Raw genomic sequence first — 27,895 nt, forward strand, 5'->3', positions numbered from 1 at the left:
CATTTATTGATTAGCCTCTGAGTACCTGCCGGTGCACCAGGTGCTTTGAGACTTCACACTGTAGGTCAGACAGAGTCATTTCTGCAGTAACTTTGCAATCTTGAAGGAAGGGGAAATGCATTAAGGAAACTGAAAAAGGGGGATGGACGCAGTCTGGAGAGGAGGGAGCTGGCAGGCTTCGTAAGCCTTTCAGAGTAGGGAAGAAAATCGAGTTTTGGGGGGACAACATTTCTTTATCACCACTTCGTAATGTGCAGGCAGGCGAACTTTATTTTATTTTTACTAATAGCTAAAGTTGACTGGATTTTTCCTGTGCTCAAAATAGAGTGCTATATTCTTTTTTAAAAAAGATTTTATTTATTTATTTTTTAGAGCGGGAAGGGAGGAAGAAAGAGAGAAAGAGAGAAACATCAATGTGTGGTTGCTGGGGGCCGTGGCCTGCAATCCAGGCATGTGCCCTGACTGGGAATCGAACCTGCAACACTTTGGTTTGCAGCCCAAGCTCAATCCACTGAGCTACACCAGCCAGGGCTAGAGTGCTATAATCTTTACGTATATTATTAAATTTGTAGACCTAAGATTTCTTTTTTGTTGTTGTTTTTGTCTTTTTCAATGACAGTTTACATTCAGGTTAACTTTAAATTGCAGCTGGCTGATTTGTTTGTTTGTTTGTTTATTGATTTATTTACAACGAGGAATGCTTTCTGACAGGAGAAACTGCGCTGTCTTGCCAAAGGAAGCCATGTAATCCTGCCTGAGGTTAGAAGAAGGGATATTTGTGTCTCAGTCCTGCTTGAGGTTTGGTGGTGAATGTGTGTGTCTTGGCTGCCTGGCATCAGACCTCCCTTCCTTTCAGAGCCCGCCCCTTCAGCCCTCTGGTGCCCTGGTAGTTTATTTAACCCAGTGCCCTCACGATAAGTGTATGTTCTGCTGAGGTTGGGTCAGTCCTCACAAGACTGTGAGGACCCGAGGAGCTGGAACAATATGCTGAGAATAGGTTTTAATTACACAGTAGGAGCTTAACAACTGATCAGTGATGTCCGTGTTGTTTTCATGGTTCCTCACGTTGCAGCTCAGAACCCCCACCCCACCCCCCAGGTCCCCCCTGTGCCTTCTGTTCGGTACCTGGCGAGGTTTCCCATCGTTCAGGGTCTGGAGGAAGTCTGAAAAGCCATTTGTTTATTCCTCCCCCTTTCCCTCAGTAAGCACGAGTTAATGATGTTTAGTTAATCCATTAATTTCTATTTAATTGATTTAATTATGATATTTAATGCACTGCAGATACATTGAAGCAATGCCGGGGAGGAAGGGCAGAGACGGGCTTTATTTTTTAACATCTTTTCCTTAAGATACGTTGCTGAAGGCATTGCAGCCATCATATTAATTTCCTCCTTCCTCACATATTTTGGGGGTAAATAGTGGGACTCACAGATGTGGGTGTCACCTCCCGTGGCCTCCCCAGCCTCCCTCGGGGGTGGTGTCTGTGAAGTGTGGTCCAGGAGAAGGAGGGAGGGGGCGTGAGGGGCCCAAGAGGGAGCGAGCCTGAGTCATCAACTGCAGACTCTCTTCAGACTTGGAATGAATGAGCGTTCTGCCCTGAGTTTTTGGCTGAAACAGTGGGGCTGCTCACTGTGAACCAGGGTGTCTGTCTTCCCTCCTGTACTTGAATGTTCTTTGAGCTCTGTGTCCTTGGGAAGAGGATGGCTGTGAAGAGCCTGTTCAGCTGCTGCCCTTGGCTGCACCCACGAGGATTTGCCCCCTGCCTGTCCGTTAGCTTGTCCGTCTCTGGCAGCAGTGAGCAGGGGCCGCCTGTGTTCCCTGTAAAGACCACATCATACCTTTTCCATGCAACCCAGCCTCACCATTCCTTTCCCCACTGCTGGTTTCAATGGGCTGTGTTTGCCTGGGTCTGGTTCCCTAACTTTCCCACTGGGACGGCTGGGACCGAGGGCTCACAGATGATCCAGCTGAACCTTGGTTTGCTAGTTTTCTCCTCTTAATCAAAGGAAAAGGCAGGAAGTGTGGCTTCTAACTTGGAGAGGGTGCAACAGTCACCTGACCCTACTGCCTGCCACCTGCCTGAGTGACAGAAGGTAGGATCCATCTGTCCCAATGTGAGCGGTTCACACACGCACACGCGCGCGCGCGCGCACACACACACACACACACACACACACACTGTTAGTAGGTGGGAAATTTATTTTTCAGGACACATATTATCCTGCCATTACAGGGAGGATTCTGTTGCTAATTTAGATGCAAATGGAATTTTCCAACTAGAGCAGATTACAGAAAGGTCAGAATGTCTATACGCTCAATTTCACTCCTACACTGTGCATTAAGTTAATGCGTTGCCATGTCGTGGGCATGAAGGCTGGGCTGGGCTGGGCTCTGGCCTTGGTTTTTGAGAGAGTTTATAGAGCGGAGTGTGACTCATCGTGTCGATGCCTCCTTCCCACCCACCGCCTTTTTAAAAGAAAGCAAACTCTTTATTTTGTCCATTTCTGAGAAGCTTGACATTTTAATTTAGACAAGTGTACTGTTGGAGCTCTTAGGCCAAGATACAAAGGAGAAGATGTACTGTAAACTCAGTTGCCATCCTGTTCAGAGAGCTGATCTCAGTTACTCATGCGTGTCTTCCAGCCCAGACCTTGCCGGGTCGCAGCCTGGAATGTTGGAAACTGGTGGTGGGAACTGGTGGGTGACGGGGTGGCAGGAAGGACTGTGAGTTGGCTTGGTATTTGCAGTGCTACTTCAGTGTTTTCCAGGCATTTTTGATTGTAATGCGTCGCCAGAAATTTATTTTATACATTTGTGCGTGTATGTGTGTTTTTTACTCAATATATAAGGTACATGTATATAATATTATATTACCTGAATAAAATATGTGTACAAAAGTGTGACAGCACAGTACTTACTTACTGCATGGGATGTATTCTAATATTTTCTGTTTGGATCTGGTCCATGAGTGAACCAATAAATGATTTCCTTACCCACTTTTGGGTCTCAAAGTAGAGATTGGAAGGCACCAGTTTAAGGGATTGGCGAAGAGGGCTTGGCATGAGGGAGGTCTCAGGGAAGGGCTCATGGAGGGTGGGCAGGTAGGCAAGGAAAGAGACTTATTTTGAAGGATGTCCTAAACTGGACTTAAGAGTGGCGAAATCAAGTGCCGGACTCAGGGGTCTATGCTGCCGCTGGGGCTGGAAAGCACGCACACAAGAGTGCCTAAGCTGTTATACATAATGCTGCGATGAACATGGGGTGGACACACCTTCTCAAATTAGTGCTTTTGTTTCCTTTGTGTAAGTGCCCGGGAGTGGAATTGCTGGGTTGTTTCATAGTTCTATTTTTGATTTCTTGAAGAACCTCCATGCTGTTTTCCACAGAGGCTGCACCGATTTCCATCCCCACCAACAGTGCGTGGGGGTTCCCTGCTCTTCACATCCCCTTCAACACTTACTTCCTGTCTTTTCGATAACAGCCCCTCTCATAGGTGTGAGGTCGGATCTCGTTCTGGCTTTTTGATTTTCACTTCCCTGATGACTAGCCACGTTGAGCACCTTTGGGTGTGCCTGTTGGCCGTCTGTGCGTCTTCTTGGGGAAAATGTCTATTTAGATCCTTTTTCCATTTAAATTTTGTTGTTGTTGTTGTTATTCAGTTGTTTGAGTTCTTTTCTAAAAAATAATTAATGGAATAAATATTTTTAAAGACTTTATTATTGATTTATTTTTTATTTATTTAGAGGGGAAGGGAGGGAGAACGAGAGGGAGAGGAGCGTCGGTGGCCTCTCACAGGCCCCTGGCCGGGGACGTGGCCTGTAACCCAGGCATGTGCCCTTGACCAGGAATCCTACCGGTGCCCTTTTGATTCACAGGGTGGTGCCCAGTCCACTGAGCCACACCAGCCAGGGCCTGAGTTCTTCATCTATTGTGGACATTATCCCCTTATCAGATACATAATTTGCAAATACTTTCTCTCACTCAGCAGGTTACCTTTTTATTTTGTTGATGATTTCCTTTGCTTTGCAGAAGTTTTTAGTTTGATGTAGTCTCACTTGCTTAATTTGCTTTTGTTGTCTTTGCTTTTAGAGTCAGATCCAAAAAATCATTCCCGAGACTATGGTAAGGAGCGTGCTGCCTATGTTTTCTTCTGGGAACTGTATGATTTCAGGTCTTACATTCAAATGTTTTATTCATTTCGAGTTAATTTTTGTGTCAGGTAGTGATCCCATTTCATTCTTTTGCTTGCATCTGTCCAGTTTTCCCACCACCATTTATTGAAGAGACTGTCCTTTCCCCATTGGCTCCTTTGTTATAAATTAATCGACCATATATGTGTGGTTTATTTTTGGGCTCTCTGTTCTGTTCTGTTTTTATGCCAATAATATACTGTTGGATTACTATAGTTTTATAGTATAGTTTGAAATCAGAGAGTATGATAACCTTTGACTTTGCTCTTCTTTCTCAAGATTGTTTTGGCTATTCAGGGTCTTTTGTGGGTCCATACAAATTTTAGAATGATCTGGTTCTATGAAGAATGCCATTGAAATATTGATAGAGATTGCTTTGGGTAGTACAAACATTATTTACAATAGCTCAGATATGGAAACAACCTAAGTGTCCATTGATAGATGAATGGATAAAGAAGATGTGGTGTATACATATGTATCCATTGGAATGTTACTCAGCCAAAGAAAAGAAAGAAATCTCATCATTTGCAACAAGGTGGATAGACCTTGAGGATATTATGCCAAGTGAAATAAGTCAGACAGATTGACAAATACCCCATATGATTTTACTGACATGTGTAATCTAAAACCAAAATACAGGCGCAAACAAAGCAACAAAACTCATAGATACCGAGAGCAGACTGGTGATTATCCGAGGGGAAGGGGGTCAGGAGGGGGTGAGATGGGGGAAGGGGGTCAATTGTGTGGTGATGGATGGCAACACCTTCTTGTGGCAATCGCTGCACTGATACAGAGATTGAATTATTATGATGTAGACCTCAAACTAACATGATGTTGTATACCAATTTTGCCTCAACTAAAAAAAAAAAGAGTGCCTAAACAGACACACTGTTTTGATTCACCAGTGTACTTACCTTATCAGGGATAATTATTTGTCTGTAGAAGCGAGTTTTCCTTAGATTATTGTAGTCATTCCGTTCTACCTTTAGTAAAGAACAACATTCCTAAGCTTTGTTATCCTTCACCTTTATGATTGTGTATTGCGTGGTGATACAGTAGAATCTTATTTACTATTTCTCCTGGAATTTCTATATAAATTTTCAGCTACCTGCAGTCCTTTATAGAACAAGGTAAATATTGACAGTCATCTATGAAGCAAAAGATCTTCTATCAACAACTCGTATCAGACCGTGTTTGTAATCAGACCGTGAGGAGGAGGCTGCTTTGCTGCCCGGCTGCTGCTCCCCCTGCGCGGCATTAGCGGCGGCCTCAGTCCGGCCTCTGCACAGCAGAGCCGCTTCCCCGGTCGGCCTGTCCTGGGCTTTCAAGTGATCGCACTTAGGCCCTAGCTCCTCCTGGGGAAAGAGGTTGCCTACAGAGGGATTAGAGGAGGACTGAAAAGTAAGATAATGGGGCAGGAGAAGATTTTCTGGGATAAAGGGCTGCTAAGGGCTCTGACAACAAGGGGGAGGGAAGACATGGAAAGAGAGGGAACCAGGTTTTCCTGGTGTCGAGTATTAGCTTAGCTGACCTCGATTTATAAAGAATGTACAACTTGATGCTTTAATATTTATACTGTGTTATGTAAATGCTGCCCCTGCAAGGACTCTCTTAAATCCTCTTAGCTTATAAATGACAGCTTTGGTTTCTTGAAAAGAAATCTTCCATTTGTCCAGCCTAAGAGTAGTAAACAAGAAATTCTTAGTACCCTCTTTTCGTGCCAGCCCCCAAAGATTGACACTTGCATTCCGAAGAGTTGGTTGCTGTGCTTTTGAGCGCATTGAGGTCACGTGCAACTGAACGGGAGGGGCACGCTGACGCTGCGTGACTGGAGCCCAGGCAGCTCCTGGAAGTCTGCGTGACACCTCCTCAGCGGTGCTCCGTGGGTAGGACGAAAATACGGTCTTGCAGAAACTACACGCGTGGCCCATTTGGAGTGATTAGTGCTGCTTCTTCTAGTGATCAAGAGAGTTACGGAATTAGACTCCTGCCTAAGTGAGTTTGGATTAAATTTCTGCTGAAGGGCCCTAAGATGGCAGGAATGAAACAGGTGGGAGCTAATGAAGCTACCTGTTAGGTGCTGTGAGTCATCTCCCCCATAGCTGTTTGGTGACATCAGTTACTTTATGTCTTTATTAAGAATGCCCCCACTCTCTGGGGCCTGCAGAACCCACACGGGGAAGAGGGAAGAATTAGAAATTAAGCTTGACTCTGGCCAGTGTGAATCACTGGGTCCTCAGGGGAAGTTTAATAAACTCAAGAAACGTTTATTAAGTGTGGCCTCTGTGCTAGACCCGTACACTGCACCGGAGTAATAAAGAAAAGGACGCCGTGCGTGTCCCAGAGCAGGACTGGGAGTGCCATGAGTGTGTAACTGGAGAACACAGGGAGAGAAGCAGCTGGGGCAGCCCCTGAGAAGCACTCTCCTCGGGGCAATTTCTTTGCCAAGAGGTTGACACCTTTTTCCTTTGCTGTGTTTGGGCCACAGAGAGCCTTTTGACGTTGGTCAGATGACCAAGCGGTGTGCGGGGTATTTGAGGACTCCCCAGCGTTGGCGCTGCGCCGGCGGGGGCGGGGCGTGCGCACCATGATGCAGCGCTCAGACCGCCCTGGGCTTGCCGGGGGCGTTGTCCGTGGGTCCCGAGAGCGTGGGGGGAAATGCGGTGTGTAGGCGTGCCTTGCTAGAACAGAGAAAACAGACAAGACTGGCTTGGTAATCACTTACCCACCTGGACTCAGCTATCTAGGACATACCTAAGAACCAAGAAATCTGCAGAAGTGATCGAAGCCTTTATGCGCAGATGTGTCCACGCCAGGCCCGTCTACACTTATATAAGCAGACTTGGAGATCTAGTTTCTGAACTGCTTTGTGGATTTTGAAAGCAGAAAATTGCAAGGGGAAAGAGAAGTGTGTATAAAAGGAATGGCCCAGTAACAGTATGTTAAAGTGACAGCTAGCATTTCAAAGGGAGAAAGAAAGAAAACTGGAAAGATGGAAAACTGAAGGAGAGACGCTGCAATCACGCTAAGAGTGCGCCACCTCTTCCCGTGATCCACAAGCACTTCGCCCTCCTGGCGGGTGGGGGGAGCCCAGCCGCGTCTGGGGGAGGGGGCTGGAATCGGAAGTTGTGAACTGTTTCCCTAGGGAGTTCCGTGAGGCCTCGTTTCAGTCCTTCTACACCTTACACAACAAGGCACCGGGTGACTCTGTTCATCGAGAGACGTTATATTCTGCTTTTAGGAAGACAAGTGTATACCAGCTCTTAACATATCCCCACCCACAATGTTAAAATGAATTTTTTGATGCTTTGAGCATCAAATCCTCAGCTCTTTGAAAAACTTGACTCTTCAGAGTGTTCCGTTTCCTGAGAGATTGACATTTTACTGCATGGGGAAATCACACCACATAGAAAATACTAATTTTTTATTATAAAAAAGTCATAGTTACTTTATAAGCAGTAAACTTGTATAGCCCTTTGTGAATAACACTGTGTATGTTATTCGGTTATAAAATGTGACTTGCAACTTTTCAGAAGCATGTCTGAACATCCGTATCACTTTCTGTCTTTCGTGTTTGCCATTCGTTATTATATGATTGTGTTTGCTAGATCGTATATATAACCCATCTTCCTGGACAAAGTAAATATGTTCTTAATGTTTCTGGCTCCGTGTACATAGCAGGTCACAACAGATGCTCATTGAATGACCAATAATGAAACAAGCTATGCTGAGCTGTCTAACTCATCCTTTATGGACCCTGCAAAAACTTTCCAGGACCTCCCCCGCCCCCACCCACGGTGATCACACACCAAAATCTTCACGGTGCATGAACTGCATCTGATGATGGGAGTTGCCTGAACACTTGAAACTGCGTCTTTGTGCCTTTGCTTTCCCCTCACGGGATTCGAGGGCGGGGCAGTATCGGGCGTCTGGCCTGTGAAGAGGCCACAGGCTTCAGACGCAGCTCGGAAGTGTGCTCTCGTGGGGGGTGTGCTCTTGCCCTGCCGGGGTCTCTGTGGCGAGGCGGGGGGCTGCCGGGGAGGGAGGCCTGCATCGCAGCATCGGGAGGAAGCTCACCTGTGCTCGCCCTGTCGTTGGCCGCAGGTGACTGTGGAGGAAGTCATGACCACAACTGCGTACCTGGACCTTTTCCTGCGCAGCATCTCCGAGCCGGCGCTGCTTGAGATCTTCCTCCGCTTCATCCTGCTGCACCAGCACGAGAACGTCCACATCCTGGACACGCTCACGAGTCGGATCAACACCCCCTTTCGCGTAAGATTTCAGGAGTTTGTTTCTGGAAAAAGATCATGAACATTCTCTTCCTGTACCCCTTTATTTCTTGCAGCCATTGCCTTTTCTGTTTTACAATTAGATAATGCATTTTGTTTGGGGCCCTTTTGTCAGGCACTTACTGCCCTTCAGAGGACCTTTTCCTCAATGTGTCTGGCTGGCACTTTTTCTGTGGGGCCAGCAGACCGTGCTTCTGAGGAGGCCTGATGCGGGGCCAGGGGGCGCGAGTGCAGGCATCGCGGGAGGAAGGGAGCGGGTCAGGTCTGGGTGTTAGAGGTTCTGTGTCTGTCCCCAAGGGTTTCGGAATGGGGGTCCGGGCAGGTGCGAATTGAGGAAGTCATTCTTTTTTTTTAAGATTTATTTATTTATTTTTAGAGAGGGAAGGGAGGGAGAAAGAGAGAGAGAGAAACATGAATGTACGGTTGCTGGGGGCTGTGGCCTGCAACCCTGGCATGTACCCTGGCTGGGAATCGAACTTGCGATACTTTGGTTCACAACCCACGCTCAATCCACTGAGCTACGCCAGCCAGGGGAAGTCATTCTTTAGTTTGAACTTCTGATCCACTTCAAAAATCCTCTTATATTCCTAGTGTTGCCCCCTGCCAGGGGCTGTCTCTGTCTAACAATAGTTATTGTTTTAAAAGTAAAAGAATAATAATTTCACACTATATCACTGAGCTGGTAACATACAGCTGTAATATGTATAACAATAATAGCACAAAAAGAGGTTAGGAGGAAGACAGCTATCTCTGTTTCACTGGAACTAGTTTAGTATGAATCTGAAGTGAAGTCTGATAAGATGAATATGGTAAGACCTGGAGCAACCCGCTACTAAAATAACTGTAATATATAGTGAAACAGTCATTAAAGGAATGAAAATGTCATGCTGGGGAAAATATTCACTCAGTGCAAAACGAGACAGTAGAAGAGGAATAGGAGAACCCAAACTCATGAGACGTATAGAAAGCAGAAAGTTAAACAGCAGACAAATCTAATTATAAAAATAACATAAATGTGAATAGGTTAAAATCCTAACCGAAAGGCAGAGATGATCAGGCTGCAGAAGAAAGGAAGCTCCAGCTGTATGAACTATATGCCAGCTACGAGAGATCCGCTTCAGATTCAGAGACTGAAAGTGAAATTCCTAAACCTGAACTGAACCAAATAACTGACAATGCACGTAGAATAACCCTTAGAAATTACAAGGTAAGCTTATGAGACAACACACTCACTCTAAAGATAAAAGCTTGAATAGCCACTGTAGTTTATAAAACTGCACAGTGTCGGTCGGAGAGTATAAACTTCCACTTATAAGATGAATAAGATCTGGGGCTCTAGCATGGTGACTATGGTTAACACGACTGTATACAGTGTGTTACATCCAGTATTGCCATGGTAACCCCTTCCAATCAGTGTCTGGCGTGCTTAGCATGGTGTCTCTTTATCACCGAGCTGTAGGAGTATGCAGGGAATGTGCGTTCGGGCTGTTGGTTCTCCTGTAGCATCTCATGAGAAAGCGTAAGCCCGTAATGAAGCCATTATGCAGAGTTGCCCTCCCCCAAAATGCCTGCGTGCATCTCTTCCAACTTAGGAAGATGCAGACACTCCTGCCCCTAAATTACTTAAGTGGCCTGATAAAATGATAAAAGCTTACTCCCGAAAGGGTGTGATGGTTTTATCATACACCTTTGGGTTTCTTTCCTGTTTATCTTTCCCTTTTGAAAATAAGGGAGTGAAAGGAGTCTTGTTTTTTTTTTTTTTTTTAAATGGACTTCTTAGGAAAGTATCTATCTTATCACGTCCTGAGCGGGACGGAAAATGGAACCAAAGAGAATGTTTACCCCGAAGCCAGGAGACAGGGCAAGAGGAGCTGAGGCTGGGGGCTGAGCACTCCGCGGGGAAAGTTGAGCAGGGTGTATGCAGTTTTCCGCTAGCCCTGCCTTCTACATAACTAGTGTCGTATCTGAAGATAACTTAGGACAACAGTTGACAAGGAGACATCTCGTGTGTGTGCGTGCACACGTCCATAAGCATGTATTGGAGAGTTGTGGGGGTGTCCTGGTCTGGATCTTAAAAAGTTAGAAGTATGACTAGGCATCTTGTAGGAGGGTAATTCTGCAAGATGGTAAAATGCCAGGCTTAGTCTTTCCTTTTTATATATATTTATATTGTTTTTCAAGCACGGTCTCCATTTCCCCCCATCACTCCCCCCACCCCACCCACCCCCACCACCCACCCTCAATCCTACCCCCTTTGTTTGGCTTTGCCCATGGGTCCTTTATGCATGTTCCTTGACAACTCTTCCCCTTTTCCCCGTTATCCCCCTCCCCCTTTCCCCCTGTTATCCCCCTCCCCTTATCCCCTGTTATCCCCCTCCCCCCCCCCCGTTATCCCCTCCCCCTTTCCCCCTGTTATCCCCTTCCCCCTCCCCCCCGTTATCCCCCTCCCCCTGTTATTCCCTCCCCTTTGCCCCCGTTATCCCCCTCCCCCAGGCTTAGTCTTTCTAATCAAACCCTACAGGAGAACTGATGGCCTAGATACACATTCTCTCTGGCAGCAGCATATTTTTATAAAAACTGCTGAGGAAGAAAGGCCATTTTATTTTGTAATTCCAATTTATTTACCATCTGTGGAGAGCAGAGCTGTCTTTCCAATATCTGAAATAGAATGTGTTCATTGCTCTTCAGCTCTGTGTGGTGTCCCTGGCCTTATTTAGAACTCTCATCGGTTTGCACTGTGAAGATGTGATGTTACAACTAGTTCTGAGGTGAGTTGTCATCTTTGTTCTCTTTAAAGAAAAAGTCACTCTCTGTGTATTTCCCTGGTAATATAAGCTAAATAGGGGCCACGTTTCTAAGGAAGAAAGTCATCAAGAAGAGCAATTTAATTTCTGCATATTTCCCAAGGTTAATTTTGGTTTTACTATTAAAAGTTTTCAGGGTGCCTGCTCCTGGAAAGAATAGATAGAATGTTTGGAAATTTTCAGAATTATTATGAACGTTCTTCTGGTCCACGTGTGAATGTCTTTTTCCTAAGGTACATTTTCAGGGGATCGGCGTTATTCGGAAATGCTGTCGATACATAATTCCTGTGGCACTTGCTTTGGAAATGGCACACGTGCATACATGTACACGCTTTGACTCTGTATACGGTTCAGTGAGGTTCAGTAAATATTTTTTTAAGATTTTATTTATTTATTCTTAGAGAGGGAAGTGGGGGGGAGAGAGAGAGAGAGAGAGAGGGAGAGAGGGAGGGAGAGGGAGAGGGAGAGGGAGAGAGGGAGAAACATCAATGTGCAGTTGCTGGGGGTTCTGGCCTGCACCCTAGGAATGTACCCTGGTTGGGAATCGAACCTGCAACACTTTGGTTCCCAGCCCACGCTCAATCCACTGAGCTACACCAGCCAGGGCGAGGTTCAGTAAATATTTCATGAGTACTGAATGTGTGCAATTCGGAAGGGGGTAAGGTGTGGAGCAGACGAACTGAAAAGGACTTACATACAAGGTAGAAAAGGCATGTCCTTCAGAAGTACAGGTGGGAAGGTTTTCATCAAGTGGCTGGTGGTATTTGATGACAGGTGTTGGGAATCAGAATAGGCTACTATTATGACCACATTAATTTGGTCATTTGGCAAGGGGACTCAGGACCCCCAAATCCTGTCTTGGCCTGGGTCTGCCTCTCCCTCCAGGGTCCCTGAGGGCACCGCTGCTTTTGTAAAGGAGGAAAGGGAGAGCTGGCTGGGCTTGTGCTCCCGCACAACCCTCTGGTGGTGTGGAAAAGCCCGCCAGGCCCCTGGGCATGTCCACCTGTTCCCCCCTAACTGGCCTCCTGGCCCTTCCTTCGGTCCCTCCCTGGGAGTGAGGGTGGGAGAAGCCAGAGCAGGGAGAAGGGGAGGAGGCTCGGGCTGTCCCTGGACCCTGTGAGTGTGTTGAGTGTGTTGACACCATGAGGGCAGAATTGCTGGGGAGATGGCATCCCGAGTAAGCATAACAGCATTTTGGGAGTGGTAGTCGTGGAAAAGAAAGGGGACGATGGAAACGTGTCATCGTGGGGACAACAGCAGCGGCACCGCTTGGGAACTAGTTAGAAACGCACATTCTTGGCCTCCCCCAGACGTGCCAGCTCCGGGGGCGGGCGTGTTTCCGCAGACTCTCTGGGGGCCCTGGTGCCCGGCTGCCTTTGAGAACCCCCGGCTGGAGGGTGGCGTGGTGAGGCTGTCGCTCCTCGCAAAGGGGGTGACAATGACAGGCTGGGAACGGTGGGAGTGGCACCGTGGCGGAGTGGTAGAGTCACCCTTTCATGGAACTGTGCCACCTCTCAGTTTTCTAAATTTAAAGCGAGTTTTAGCAGTTTAGATCAGGTCGTCAGCCAGCACTCTTAAGGTGTTAGCAAAGAACAAATCTTATCACGACTAAATGCCCGGGGTGGAGCCTTAGTTATCTGTCCTAAAAGGATTACTTTAGCTCCCCGTCAAGCCTCTGCTGCCAGGACCGAACGCATTAGCACTGCCAGGATGAAATTTGTCTGCGCAACTTGTGAAAGCCTTTTTTTCTTGCCAAAAAAGAGATTTTGCCTCCAACAAGAGTAAAACCTGATTATATTTAAATGTTAAACTCTCGAATACTGCTCCTTGGATGGCGTGAAACACACGTGTGGTTTTTAGAGTGTGTACCTGGAAGCCTGGCCCGGCTCAGGAGTGCGGAGCTCTGATGCTGGGTCACCAGGTCGGGCGGGCCCCGGTGAGGGGCGCTGGCTGTTTACCTTTACAAGGTGAGCTCTCGTCACCTTCGGTCTGCTTACAAGGCGTCATTCTTTAAAAGCTGTCCTTTGAGATACTAGTTAAAATCTGTTTATGAAGGGGGAGAAATCAGCTCATGGTTGAAATGTTTGCACGTTTAAGTCAGGGCGAGTTATTTCCAGGGGAAGGACGAGTCACTTCCCAGGGATCACCAGGAAGACGCCTGAAGGACACACATCACGGGATCTGAATAATGGAAAAGTGGCAGACATAACCACCTGGTCCTAAGCTTGTTTTCTTCTCTGTTTCCTTGGTGATTGATGGTGATGATGATGATAATGAAGATGATGATGCCTTTTATTGAACACTTTGTTTCTGATTCTGCGGCACTGCCTGGGGAATCCAGGACAAGAGCAGTAAGAGAGCTTCCACGGAAGTTGGGCACGTGGTAGCCACACAGGAAACCTCTACGTCCTGGTCTCCATCTTCCAAACTGCTGGTTTCTGCCACATATAAAAATTATTATTTTTAATTGTGGTAAAATACTTGTAGAATTTGTCCCCTTCGCTATTTTTAAGTGCACAGTTCAGAGGCACTAAGGGCGTCCACATGGTTGGGCTGCCGTCAGCACTGTTCAGCCATCTCAGAACTGTTCTTACCTGCGACACCAACGCCCTGTGTTTGTTACACGCTAGCTCCCCGTTTCCCCCGCCCCGGCCCCTGGCAGCCACCGCCTACTTCCTGTCTCTCTGAATTTGACTCCTCCAGGGACCTCACGTAAGTGGATTCACGTAGTGTTTGCCTTTTTGTACTTGACTGATTTCACATAGCAGAGTGTCTTCAAGGTGCATCCATGCTGTACCACGTGTCAGAATTATTTCTGTTTTTAAGGCTGAATAATATTCCATTGTTTGTACCACAGTTTTTAACCCATTCTTCTGTCAATGGACAGTGTGATTGCTTCTGGTTTTTGGCTATGGTGAGTGATGCAGCTATGAACATGGGGATGCACGTATCTCTTACGGACCCTGCCAGCAATTCTTTGGGTATATTCACAGACATGGAATTGCTAGATCATATGACAATTCTATTTTAAAATTTTTATTGTTTTTTTAAAAGATTTTATTTATTTATTTTTAGAGAGGAAAGGGAGGGAGAAAGAGAGAGAGAGAGAGAAACATCAATGTGCAGTTGCTGGGGGTCATGGCCTGCAGCCCAGGCATGTACGCTGACTGGGAATCGAACCTGCGACACTTTGGTTCGCAGCCCGCACTCAATCCACTGAGCTATGCCAGCCAGGGATAAATTTTTATTGTTTTCTATAGCGGTTGCTCATTTTACGTGCCTACCAACCATGCATAACGCTTCCAACTTCTCCATATTCTCACCAACATTTGTTATTTCCTGTTAAGAAAACGGACATTTTTACTCAAACAAAAATGACAGGCAGGTTTGAGGAAGAACCAACCAAATCTCTTAGAAATAAAAATGACTATTTGGGGTAAATAGCATTTAAGACACAGATTAAGAGAGAATTAATGAACTAGAAGATAGATTGAGGAAATTACTAAGTTTGCAGCAGAAAAGGATAAAGAGATAAAAAAATATAGAAACAAGGCTATGAACAGTGGAGGCTAGAGCCCAGTGAGAACCCCAGGGCGAGAGTGAACTGCTGGTTGGACTTGACCTATTCTGGCCTTGGGGTTTGCTACCTCACAAGGTTTTTAGGAGGAACGACTTGTGGTGATATCTGTGAAACTATGTTGAAAGTCTATAAAGTATTACACAAATTTAAGGGAGCAGAATTTTCTAGAAAATATGTTTTAAACGAATGAAAATAATGTCCCTTCTGATTTAGAATCTGTACGAAAAGCAACAGCAATGAAAAACCTTTATCCTTTTACTTATCTAAACTTTATCTTAAGGGACATAAAAAAAAATAGATGTGTAATCCATCCCTTTGTTGTTGCCAGTGTTCTCACTCGAATGTACGTGATAAATTTGTAGAACTGGGAGGCAACAGAGTAGTGGAGATTATGTGGATCCTTTTAATGGAGCTGGTATGTGATAACTAACAGCTATACAGCAGTTTTTAGTTGCAACCCAAATACTCTTAAATATTGACATCTGCAAGCGATAATCCATTTGCAACTGATATGGTTCTTTCATTTAGCAAAATACCAGATAAATAAGTTGAAATAAAATACTCCCCAAAGTGAGGCTACTTTTAGCGAGCAGAACACCAAGGAGAAATTGTGCATCTCCACGGGAGTGACATACGATAGACCAAAGGCAGGCAGGAAATGCTGACCAGCAGGGAAGTGACAGATCACCCCGTGTGCCTAGTGCTTCCCAGTTTGGGCGAGATTTAATTGCTTCGCACTCTGAGTGCTATTTATGCATATTCTGGTCGGGGTGTTTCTTTCAGAAGTGCGGGCCCGTTGCCCGCTTTATGAACTGCGTTGCCCATTGTGTGCAGATAGAGGCTGTTTTGCTCACAGACAAGCTGCGTGTACCCTCCAGGAACATCTCCCTCTAGCATGGGAGTGGGTGGAGGAGAGCGAAAACAGCCAGCCAGCCCGGGGGAGGACGAATAGGAGAAATATGCTCGCGCTGTCTCGGAAAACCAGACGATCCTTTGGAAATGCACGGACGTTGTGCTTTAGGGTTTTGCCTGGTGGCGGTCATTCAGGCTTTCATCAGCCCGTGGGAAGCACCTTGCTCACACCACTGCGCTCCACTGCTTCGTTTTGTTGGTGTCTTTGTCGACGCGGCGGTAGGCCATACGTATGCCTTGTGATTGACCGGTTGTCACCGCCGATGATTTATGTTCATGAATGACATCCAGGAAAATAGAAAATAGAGTCAGGGTTGCAGAGAGTTGGGGAAGTAATGAGAAGAGAGAGGAGAAAGGGGACAATATATATTTTTTCTTGTGATATTGTGGCATGGCTTTGGGTAATCTGGACTCCTAAAATTAGATATTTATTACTTTGGTATATTTACTACTTTATGAATTTCAGTAAAATCCCCAAACAAAATGTAGTAAAAACAAAAAGATAGTTTGATGTCAAATACACCAAATTCCTAAGAGATTTTTCTGCTATCGATGGCCACTTCACTTTGAGATTTGACATCCGAGGACCTTCTGACATTTGCTCTGTTTCCTTTTTAGAATGAAACGGAGCTGACGTATAACATTATCCGTGTTTCAGGTGTACACACCGTGACTCACCGTCTATGTGTCTGGGCTGCGGTAACCACACTGGCAACCACCTGTCACCTGTTCACCTGTCCCCTCGAGACTCCCCCTCTGGCAACCTTCCAGAGGGGTTCTGTGTTTCTACAGATTTGTTCTGCTTGTTCATTTGTTTTCATTTTTTAAAAAATCCAACAAGTGAGGCCGTGCAGTACCCATATTTCTGTCTGACTTACTTCACTTAGCATGAGGGGGACGGACCCCCTCAGTCCACCCACGTTGTTACTCGTGGCAGGAAAGCATTCTTTTTCACAGCTGAGTAGTAGTGCACCATGTGTGCACCGTGGCTCCTTTATGCACTCCCCCCCCCCGCCCCCGGGTGCCCGCTGAGGCTGCCCTCACAGCTCGGCTGTTGGAAATGAGGCCACAGGGAGCCTTTGCTTTGCTTTCTGTCTTCCCCTTTAAGTGGTGGAGAGGCAGCAGGCCAGTGCACAGTTCTCCCGCTCTCCCCTGCAGGACAAGCCTGCATTACAGAGGCGCAGTAGAGAAACTGCGTGGGCTGCAAGGGGCTCGTTCACGTGGACTGACTCGCCCGCTTCCGCTGTGGCAGGGCCTCTCCTTCCCCACAGAGGGGGGCTCCCTTTATGGGATCTCCTCCGAGGAAAAGTCTTAGTTTCTGCTGAAAGCATGTATTTGCAAAGTTGCAAATTCCCAATACCTCTTCATTCTAACATAATTTCAGGCTACCCACTGGTGATATTTGACAAATAGTTTTATTAGGTTTGATCCACTGTGCCATTTAAAAAAAATACTTCAAACAAAGAGTAGAAATCTATGGCTGTATCAGCTTCAGTCATGAAATATGCTTGGTTGGAGCTGTAAGCAGTCATTGAGTTCCCGCGGTAGGTACAAGCTTTGAGGCAGTTTATTCTTGAATAATTGATGGTGAGACTGAGGACACGATACAGGCTGTGTAATTGGAATCGGCCTCATCAGCCTACGAGAACGGGAGAGTTCACATCCACAGCCACAGGAGAGGTTTCCCCAGCTCACCTCTGCCCCTCCCCTATGACCTTGGCCCCTGCAAAGCAGCAGCCATGACTTCTGGAGGTTGCTAAGGGAGGGGTTCATTCACGAATGAGCCTGTCTCTACCAGTTGCCACTGCAGCCTCTGCTGTGGTCTCCTCCCTGCCTGAGGCCACTGTGGTTGGTGCCCCCTCTCCTCCGTCCCGGCTGGGCCCTCGCCCCTCCTGGGAGCCAGGGTGCCGGGGTGCTGGAGCAGCATTGTCTTCCCTTGTGCCCACGGGGCCGGGGCCGGGCTGTGTTCGGACCAGTGGGAGAAGGGCTCTCTCCCCTGAGTCCCTCAGCGTTGCCACCGTGTCCCTGAGCAGAGAGGGCCCTGTGGAACGAGCTCTTTCATCTTCCACCGACAGCGGCCACTCCGCCTCCAGCAGGGCTCAGGAAAAGTCCCCAGAGCCGGGCCAAGAACTAGAACAGACCCGCCCCCTTTCCCACAAGGCCCCCTTCAGCTAGCTCCCCTGCTCATCCTTGCAGCCTCTGACTGCCGTGAACCTGGACTGATGAAAACGGGCACGTCCGTGCCAGACAGGGGGGCCGGTCTGGACCTCAGCGGCCGCAGCTCAGGCTTCCGGGGTGCACGTCTGTCTTCCCAGGGCTGCGGGGGAGGCCACCGGGGTGGAGTCCTTGGTTGTTCTGGGGAACAGGTTCAGTGGCAACCTTGTTGTTTCATACCTTGAAAGTTATTAAGATGTGTGGTGGGAAGTACCGTGAAGAGAATTAAATCTTTTTATTTATTTATTTATTTATTTATTTTTAGAGAGGGGAAGGGAGGGAGAAAGGGAGGGAGAGAAACATCAATGTGTGGTTGCATCTCACATGCCCCCTACCAGGGACCTGGGCCTGCAACTGAGGTATATACCCTGACTGGGAATCGAACTAGCAACCCTTTGGTTTGCAGGCCGGTGCTCAATCCATTGAGCCGCTCCAGCCAGGGCGAGAATAAATCTTTTTTCCTCCTTGACTCGGGCTCCTGCAGTGGGTCCGTCGTCAGCGTGAACACAGGTTTTTCTCACTTGGATGAACAGATGTGGCAGACGGCTTAGTACCTACAGGCCTCGAGACACTCCCTGAAAGTCCTGCATCTTATCTTTCTCACGGACTCCCTAATCACAGCCTGTTCCCCCTGTACTGCCTCTTCCCCGAAAGGCAAAGAGCGAAATGAAAGCACTCTGGCTGGCTGAGACTGTGGTGGTTCCCCTTAAGTGCAGGCTCCTCTGGAACGGGCTCCTGCTCGTTTACGGACGCTTGGCTCTGGCTGTGGGGCCTCCATCACTGCTGTTCCAGCCTTGTTAAACGGCATCGTCTCTCTCCCTGTTAAGAAAGTAAGCCATTCAGGCCCAGGCCGGCATAGCTCAGTTGGTTGGAATGTCGTCCCGTTGGCTGAAAAGTTGTGGGTGTGATCCCTGGTCAGGGTAAACATTCAGATTGTGGGTGTGACCCCCGGTGGCCTTCCCCGCAGCCCTGGGCAGACAGACGTGCACCCCCGGAAGCCTGAGCTGCGGCTGCTGAGGTCCAGACAGGCCCCGCTGTCTGGCACGGACGTGCCCGTTTTCATCAGTCCAGGTTCATGGCAGTCAGAGGCTGCAAGGATGAACAGGGGAGCCAGCTGAAGGGGGGCCGTGTGGGAAAGGGGGCGGGTCTGTTCTAGTTCTTGGCCCTGCTCTGGGGACTTTTCCTGAGCCCTGCTGGAGGCGGAGTGGCCGCTGTCGGTGGAAGACGAAAGAGCTCATTCCACAGGACCCTCTCTGCACAGACAAGTGGTGGCCACGCTGAGGGACTCGGGGGAGAGAGCCCTTCTTCCACCGGTTGGAACACAGCCCGGCCCGGCCCCGACATGTACAAGAAGGCAATCTATTGAGGTTTCTCTCTCTCATCGATGTTTCTCTTTCTCTCCCTTCCTCTCTCTCTAAAAGAGCAATGAAAAAAATGTCCCTGAGTGTGGATTTAAAAAAAAAAAGTAAGCCATTTACACACTTTCTTCTGCCCATGAAGCCCATAGTGTGTTCTGAGCGTGTCAGAAACGGTTGCCCAGGTTTTCTGGTCTTCACAGTCGTAATGACTCTAGGGTGGTTCCAATAACAACCCAAAGCGCCTCTTGTGAAATGGGGCCCAGGGCCCCTCGGTGAGTCTTCGGCCCCCCTATTTCCTCACGGTTACTCCAGAGACTCCAAGAGGAGGATTGCCCTGTGCTGTCGTTTTGCTGCCCTTCGGTGCCCACTGGGAGTCAGAGCTCCTGGGGCAACATTTCAGAATCGTTGAAGGTGGTCCTTACTCTGAGAGTAGGTTGTACGGAGGAGGAAGACGCTGACATAAGACTGGTCATGGTGCTTTAGTGGAGGTCTGTGAGCGTAGTGGAGGGAGAGAGTCGCTCTGTCTTGGAGTAGGAGGCCCGGAGGCTCCCTGGAGGAGGGGACCCTGACGCTGGAGTTTGTGTGATGACAAGACGTTTGTCAGGCCGGGAAAGGGGAACGTATCTTCCAGGCGAAGGCTGCGGTGGGTGCAGAGGCACGGAGGCAAAGAGGGGTGGTGGATTTATGAAGAGATGCGGAGGTTTGTGGAGCTGAAATTGTGAGGCCCTCAAATGCTCTGCACAGGGGTTTGTTCTGTCGGAGGAAAGATGCCCGGGAGAGATTTTAAGCAAGTCCGTGGACCCGGGAGGCATGGGTGGGTTGAGAGGGGAGAGCACCCCTGGACGCAGCAGGTCCTGAGTGTGGCTCAGGAGGTGGCTGCCTGGGAACGGCCTTTGTGGAGACTGAAGGCAGCCCTTTTTGTCATTCCAGGTATCTGATCCCCTGCAACCACATGATGCTGAGTCAGAGGTGGGCTGTGAAGGAGCGAGACTGTTACTCCGTGTCTGCGGCCAAGCTGCTCGCCCTGACCCCGGTCTGCTGCTCCAGCGGGATCACCCTGACGCTCGGGAACCAGGAGAGGGATTATATTCTCTGGTCAAAGTGCACGCACGACAGTTCAGGTAGGAGCTCCCTGGGGCTGCTCTTCCAACAGAAGGATGCCCGAGCCTGCCTCTCCTTGGGGTGTGTGTCTCTCTGAGAAGACAGGGACCCAGACAGTGAGTTCCGTTGCTTTTTTTATGAATGTCTAGTTGGGGTCCTTTTCCACATTGTAAGGAGTTATGGATACTTGGTGATCAGTGTTCGTCTTGTGCCCAGCTGCCACTGAGTGCAGGCTCCCAGGACCTTTACTTTAACCAGGATTGCTAGTGTCGCCCTCAGCATCCCATGTGAAGAGGTGCCGGAACGTCTTCCCAAACAAACTAGGGGGACGGGCGGTGGAAGTGGCTGTAGCAGAGACAGAGTCAGCCCTTACTTTAATTTCCACAATGGCCCACACGTGGAGACTTGCCTGTCAATAACGCATCATCATAAAACTCGAAATTTGTGGTACGGCGACGGTGTCGGGTTCATTTGATTGGCCTGGTAAGGGGTGTTTCACAAATGCTCTGTTTCTGCAGGAGTTAGAGCGCGCACTGCTGTCGGCCAGCTGCTCTTGACCTTGACACGTAAAATGGAAACGCTCACCTCTGTGGCTCCTGGCTCTCTGCAGGCAGCTGCCGCAGGGGCGTTTGTGTGTGACCGGAGGTTAGAGGGCTGTGTGAGTTCAGGAAGATCCTGCCCGTCCTGTGGCCGCTGCGAAATGGCCAGGTCCTGGTGCTGACTCAGGCCTTCCAGTCTGCACTGTGACTCCCCCCGCCCCCACCACACACAGTGTCACTCAGTGCACCTGGGTGGGCTTCTGGCGGGCTGCACCAGGCTGCTGGGTTAGGGGAGCACTAGCACATTCGGTATGAATGTACCTTCTAGAAGGTAGGCTTGTCTTACTGATTCTTGGTCTTCAAAGGTACAGTGTATGCGTGAGAATGAATCATTTTTGTGGCAGAATAATCAACTGGGTTTTAAATATATTGTCCTGTTAGTTAAACTAGTGTGGCTTTCTGATCTGTTCATACCCAATAGTTATTTTATTTTTATTTATGAAATTCCAATAGTTACTTTTTAAAGGATTTTATTTATTTATTTTAGAGAGAGGGGAAGGGAAGGAGAAAGAGAGGGAGAGAAACACCAGTGTGTGGTTGCCTCTCACGTGCCCCATCTGGGGACCTGGCCCGAACCCTGGGCATGTGCCCTGACTGGGGATCAAACCGGCGACCCTTTGGTTCTCAGGCCTGTGCTCAATCCACTGAGCCACACCAGCCAGGGCCCTAATAGTTATTTTAAAAAAACATATTTAAAATTGATGTCTTTTTTTATTTACTAAAAAAGTTATCTCAAGAACGGCTGTGGCTGGCCTTGCCACAGGACTCAGACTTCAAGTTAGCTAGGCCACTGTGGGTTCCCGAGACTGTCCTTGCCTGTGGGGTCACACGGAGTTCTCTGAAGAAGGCAGCCGCCCCATGTGGAGGCGAAGAGACGAACTCGGAGGGGGGTTGGCTTGTTGAGGTTGTCTAGCTGGTGGGTGCTCTGAGCCAAGCTGCATGTTCTTCCTGCTTTGCTGCCTCCCAGACGCTCTGACAGACGCCCCGGTGGGTGGGTGGCTACATAGATGGGAGGGTGGGTAGGGGAGACGGGTCGGTAGAGAATATAATTATTGTGCAGTGGCTAAGAGCTAGGACTCTGACTCTTCGGCTCTGCTACTTTCTTGGGCAAATGACTTAACATTGTAAACTTTTTCTGTCATATGTAAAGTAATACCTACCTGAAAGGGTGGTTCCAAGAATAAGTGACCTTGGACATGTACAAGCTCTTAGAAGACTACCTGGCATGTAGTAAGTGCTAAGTAAATATTGCTGGTATCATTTTTTATGTCTTTTTATTTAAAGTGGATAAGGGATAAACACTAACCTTTCAGCAGGAGAGCTGTGAAAAATGAATTATGTCTACCCCAATGACCTGAAAATGTCTATTCTTAAAGGTTCAGCTCCGGGCTAGCCTGGTGGGGGTTTAGGTAGTGCAGGGAGAGGCAGGGAGCTGGCAGAGGGGAGGCACCAGGTGAAAGCAGCACGGGGCTGGCACGAGACGGCCTGGGCTTGACCTGTGGCTCCACCACTGACTAGCCAGTTGGGTGAGCTTTCGTCTCCAAGCCTCCATTTCTTCATCTTTATTCAGTTTTATTTATTTATTTATTTTTAGAGAGAGGGGAAAGGAGGGAGAAAGAGAGGGAGAGAGACATCAATGTGTGGTTGCCTCTCACACACCCCCTACTGGGCACCTGGCCTGTAGCCCAGGCATGTGCCCTGACTGGGAATTGAACTGGCAACCCTTTGGCTTGCAGGCCAGAACTCAATCCACTGAGCCACACCAGCCAGGGCTAATTTCCTCATCTGCAAATGGAGAAAATAGTATCTGCCTTGTAGGTTGTTGTGAGGATTAAATCCAATAGCCCTGACAAAGCACCCGCCACATGGTGGGTGTTTAAGAAAACCATAGAATATGTATTTTTCTTGTTTGAGACCTTTTTTTTTAAGTTATGCAGTTGAGAACTTGATAACACTTGAAACATTCTTAGGCAAAAAAGACCATTTGAATAGGACTTTATCCTAAGAGACCATTTGGTTCTCATCCATCTCCCAGTGGTTCTCAGGGAGGCAGAAGAAGGCTTTTTTAAAAACCCCAGGTTTTCTAGAGAAGACCCGTTCCCCAGATTCATGGATTACGGGCCTTCCACTTCAGAGTCGAAGGGAAACCTTTGGAAGTGTTACCTATTCCGTGGCAGGCACTGGATTTGATGTATTGCCTGAGGTTGCCCTCGTCACGTCTTATTTCCCTAAGGCCGCCCTCCAATCACAGCTTTCTGTCGGCGGCAGCAGAATCCGACCGGCCATCACGGTTCTGTGTCTCCTGTGAGGGTAGACTTTCTGCTCTCATCTTTCCTTCTGAAAACCTATGCACTTTTACTGTTCAGAAATCATTTAATCAGAAATGACCAGAACCACGGTAGCTGGTGGGAGGAGGTCCCGGCAGCCCGCGGAGCCACATCCAGCTGCTGCCCTGGTCCCCACCCCTCTCTGAAGTGGCAGAAGGGGCGCATTCATTCTGACCCGTCTCTGTCTCCCCCTGCAGGGCCCCTGGAGCAGCCGCTCCCTGAGGCACCCCCTCTGTCGGCCTGCATCGTGGAGTGCGGCAAAGCCCTGGACATCAGCTACCTGCAGTACCTCTGGGAGGCCCATGCCAACATTCTCCAGTGCATGCGGGACTGCCGCGCCTGGTCCGCCCTCTACGACGGGGACTCACCGGACGCGGAGACGTTCCTGCAGACGCTGACGGAGGACCGAGCTCCCAGCCCCACGTCCCCCGCGGGCAGGCCCCCGCAGCAGCCCCCCAGGCAGATGGGACCCGTGCTGGTGGCTCCGAGGAAGGACAAGAGCCAGACGGACCTGGAGTGGGACGACAGCTATGACACTGGGATCTCCTCGGGGGCAGACGTGGGCTCCCCCGGGCCCTACGACGATCTGGAGGGTTCTGGCCAGCCGATGCCGGTGGACCCCCCCAAACACATCCAGGAGATGAAGAAGAACGCCATCCTCCGCTTCAAAGGGACCTACATTGAAGAGTCGGACTTTCAGGACGACGTGATGGTATACCGGCTGTGTGCGGAGAAGGACTCTGAGGACGCCCCGAATTCACAGGAGGAGCCTGCGGGGCCCGCCCATGGCCGGACTGAGGTCCAGAGCCCCCCCCTGAACAACGGCCCCCTGCCCAGCCCTCAGCCCGAAACAGATTCAGAGGAAGAGCCGAACAGGGGCGGCTCAGGCACGTTTCTGAGCGTGTCCCGGGAACCACAGCGGGAGCGGGGTCCCGAAGGAGCCCCAGAACCACACGCAGAGCCAGCACCTCCTGTCTCCGAGGCAGTGCACCATTCAGACCTGATGGTGATGGACCCCGAGGGTGAAGATTTCATTGCCCAGTACGACCAAATCATTAAGGAACTGGATTCTGGCGCTGAGGGCTTGATGGGCCAGGACTTCTCTCCACCTGATCCCTCGCTCCTCACAAATGAGCAAGAGGGGAAGGAGGACCGCAGAGGCGAAGAGGAGGAGGAGGAGGAGGGAAAGCGGGAGCTGGAAGAGGAGGAGGAGGAGGACTTCGACTCTTTTATAGCGGACGCCCCTGCCGCAGAGGCCGTGCCGTCGCCCTTCGGGGTGAGAGAGGACACTGACTTTGCCGGTCACCGCCCCTCGAGGACTCAGAGCATCCCGTTCACAGGTGACCGTCTTAGCTTGCTTTGTCCTTTCTGCTTTTGAAAGTGCTTGTGGCTCTGACAGCGGGAGAGTAAGGTAGGTGGAGGTAAGGAGCGTTAGCCGTTTACCCGGCAGAGGCGTGAGAGTATTCTTGTGAAGAGTGGAGTGATTTTATTTTTATTTTGTTTTGTCATTCTTGGCAGTCGTGGTGGTTTTTCCCCACCAGCGAGTTAGAGGTTAAATTTCACTGCTGGGTGACTTCCCTTGCCTTGCCTGTGATAAAGTGATAGGTCTGATGAAACCACACCAGAAAACCAGGCTCCTTGTTTAATAGCCTCCTTTCCTTTAGTCTAATTTATTTTTCTCCTTGGCATTTATTTTATTTATTTTTTAAAAAAGATTTTATTTATTTTTAGAGATGGGAAGGGAGGAAGAAAGAGAGAGAGAAACATCAATGCGTGGTTGCCTCTCGAGTGGCCCCCACTGGGGACCTGGCCCGCAACCCAGGCATGTGCCCTGAGTGGGAATCGAACCAGTGACCCTTTGGCTTGCAGCCCCCGCTCAGTCCACTGAGCTATGCCAGCCAGGGCTGTCCTTGGCATTTATTTTACGTGTATTTTTAAAGTACATCTCCCCCCTCATTAGAAGGTGTGCCCAAGTGCTGGCTTGCTCTTGCCTGTATCCCCAGCACCTGGCCAGCGACCGGTGCTCAGGGAGGCACTCACGTTCCTGCTGCGAATACATCGGAGGTCACTGGGTTAGTCAGGCCTTTGCCCGGGAGCTCATTTCAGATCATTGCAAAATCTTTATCCACAAATATGTATGGCAGACCCGTGAATGCGTAACTCTACTAAAGTACGGGCGATACACCCCTCAGAACAGGCACGCATCCTGGTGGAGGCCAGGGGACGGGGCCGGAGGTCAGACGAGGGCGTTGGGATGGGGGTGGGGATACAGAATGGCACGAAATATCGGCCAGCAAAATCTGAGTCTGCAGATCGTGATGCCGAGGGGCCTGGCACAGAGCAGACTTCATCGAGCTCAGGGGTGGCCGGACGGGGCCCCCGAGTGGTGTTCAGGGAGCACGGGGAGGTCCCTTAAGGAGCTGGCATCCCAGATGGACGGACACTGGCCTTGGAGTCAGACCCAGTCTGGCACTTTCAGCCACGGGGCCTTGGTGTCCCTGACCCTCACTTCTCCCTGTGAGGACTGAATGTCATACTGGGGCATCGTGAGTATGACCCCAGGCAGCCCCCAGCAGCCTTGGCTGAGGCCTGTCCCTCCCTGGGCAGGAGAGACCATGCTCCCGTCTCCCTGAGTCAACCCGAGTGAAGGAAATCACACTGCCTTCTGGCCCAGTCAGGCTCCCTGTGAGTTCAAGGAGCAATTCTGCCCTCCTCTAATTCTTATTCATCTATTTACTGATGCCTAAAAATCTATTTAAACCCGGAGGAAGCTTTTAATTCCACAATTAAAAGGCTGGAGGTTCTAGTTGAGATAGCATTTCAGTGCGAATGAGTTTTAATTAAAATTCAATCAGTCAGTCAATCATAAGTAAAAAGGATTAAACAATCTCAATTTTCCCAGTTGATGGGGGGGGGTGGTGGGGGGGGAGGCCACAGGAAGGAGAGGTGGGGAGAGCTCAGTGGAAGGGCCGGGGCAGAAGCGGCCGTGTTGCCTGCAGTCTGCCCTGTGCTCTGGAGCCTCAGGGCCCCTGGCTCATGACCATCCTTCCTTAGGTCCAGCTTTCTTATAAAGGAGCTTCATCCCTGGGAAATACAGAAATCGAGGAAACAAAGTGTAGCTTAGGGCCAAAAAAAAAGCTAATACAATACTTTATTAAATAACATCAGTACTTTGCCTATGATACACCTGAGAGCCAACAAAACTGTGGGAGTGTCCTGATACATGCAGGTAATTTCCACTCACACTTGCCTTTTTCCCCTCTGAAACTTGTACACAGACAGCTTCAGGAGACATCTTGACTCTCTTCACGTCCAGGAACCCTGTAGCTTCCAAACTTCCGAGCACGTTGTGCTTCATTAGGCTTCACGTCCACCTGCTCAGGGATCCCGGATTCCGCTGCAATGAGTTTGCCTCCCAGCAAAACCAAAGCATTCCATTTCATTGATCTATGATTTTCTTAGCAACCTCTAGCTGGTGGGTTCTAGGCTAGGTCCTACAGACACGAAAATGGAGGCGTCTGCAGACTTTTACAGGAGATAGCAATAAAGAATTGGGCTCTCCCAGTGAGAGATGCATTATTAGTCCCCAAATGCCCAGTTCTGTGGGGGCGCCGGGCAGGGCGTGGGGAAGGCTGCGTGGAGGAGGGACATGGACAGTGGATGGGGCCAGGGAGGTTGCCTGGGAACAATGGTCCAGGCCGAGGACACCAGGGGCAGAAGACAAAAGACACTGGCGACGCACAGGCTTTGGCCAGGCATGACCATGTGGGCAGGAGGAGGTGTGCAGGGGTGCGACTGGGTCCGTGTGGAAAAAGGCCAGGCTTGGGGTGGCAGGGGGCACGCTGGGGAGGGACAGGGCGGTGCCAGGACTGTGGTCGTCCTTCCAGAGTTCGTGCAGGAGGCCAGAGTGCCCCACGGCTGGGGCTCGGGAATTCTGCTCCCAGGAACAGGCTCATTCCACACGTACGTGTCGAGATGTACACGCAGAGATGTTCGCTGCAGCCTCGTTTACAGCAGGAAAAGGCTGGAAACCACTGTTGGCTCCCAGTAGGAGACGGCTTTGCTACATCAACTCCCACGGCTGTTGGGTACTTTTTGGCCCTGAGATGAATGCAGGAGCTCTGTACGCGCTCATGAGGGATGGTCTCCAGGATACGTTGTTCCGGGAAGAGCAAGATGCAGAGCCGTGCCTGGAGAATGTCATCATTTAAAAAAAATGCCAGGAGGTACAGACAGACGGACACACGCAGGGTCTCACGCTCCCGAGAGGCACGACCGTGTGCTGGGCGAGCGCACAGGCACCGGAAGGAGAGGCCTGAATTAACACGGGGCCCTTCCAGTTACCAGCTGTGCGCGCTTGGCCTGGTGCCTCATCTTTAAGTGGGGAAAGTAATGAACATACTTCACAGAGTTGTGAGTATTTAAGTTGAGACAAGATTAAGTGCCTTAGCATATTGCCTGGCACATAAGTGATTAATAAATGCCTTTTAATAATAATTCAATTATTATTTAATTATAGAC

The 27,895-nt window shown here is 49.2% G+C and overlaps 1 protein-coding gene across 1 annotated transcript in view; it reads left to right on the forward strand.

Annotated features, from left to right (window-relative positions):
* FAM160A1 (family with sequence similarity 160 member A1) overlaps positions 1 to 27,895 on the forward strand; it is a 197,449-nt gene that overhangs the window by 157,384 nt on the left and 12,170 nt on the right. The window contains exons 7-10 of the mRNA XM_028522065.2: positions 8,295 to 8,462; positions 11,168 to 11,247; positions 20,278 to 20,468; positions 23,572 to 24,714. Of these exons, the coding sequence (XP_028377866.1) occupies positions 8,295 to 8,462; positions 11,168 to 11,247; positions 20,278 to 20,468; positions 23,572 to 24,714 (1,582 nt within the window). The remainder of the gene's footprint in view (positions 1 to 8,294; positions 8,463 to 11,167; positions 11,248 to 20,277; positions 20,469 to 23,571; positions 24,715 to 27,895) is intronic.

Source organism: Phyllostomus discolor, chromosome 8 (genome assembly GCF_004126475.2).
Source record: "Phyllostomus discolor isolate MPI-MPIP mPhyDis1 chromosome 8, mPhyDis1.pri.v3, whole genome shotgun sequence".
NCBI classification, from domain to species: Eukaryota; Metazoa; Chordata; class Mammalia; order Chiroptera; family Phyllostomidae; genus Phyllostomus; species Phyllostomus discolor.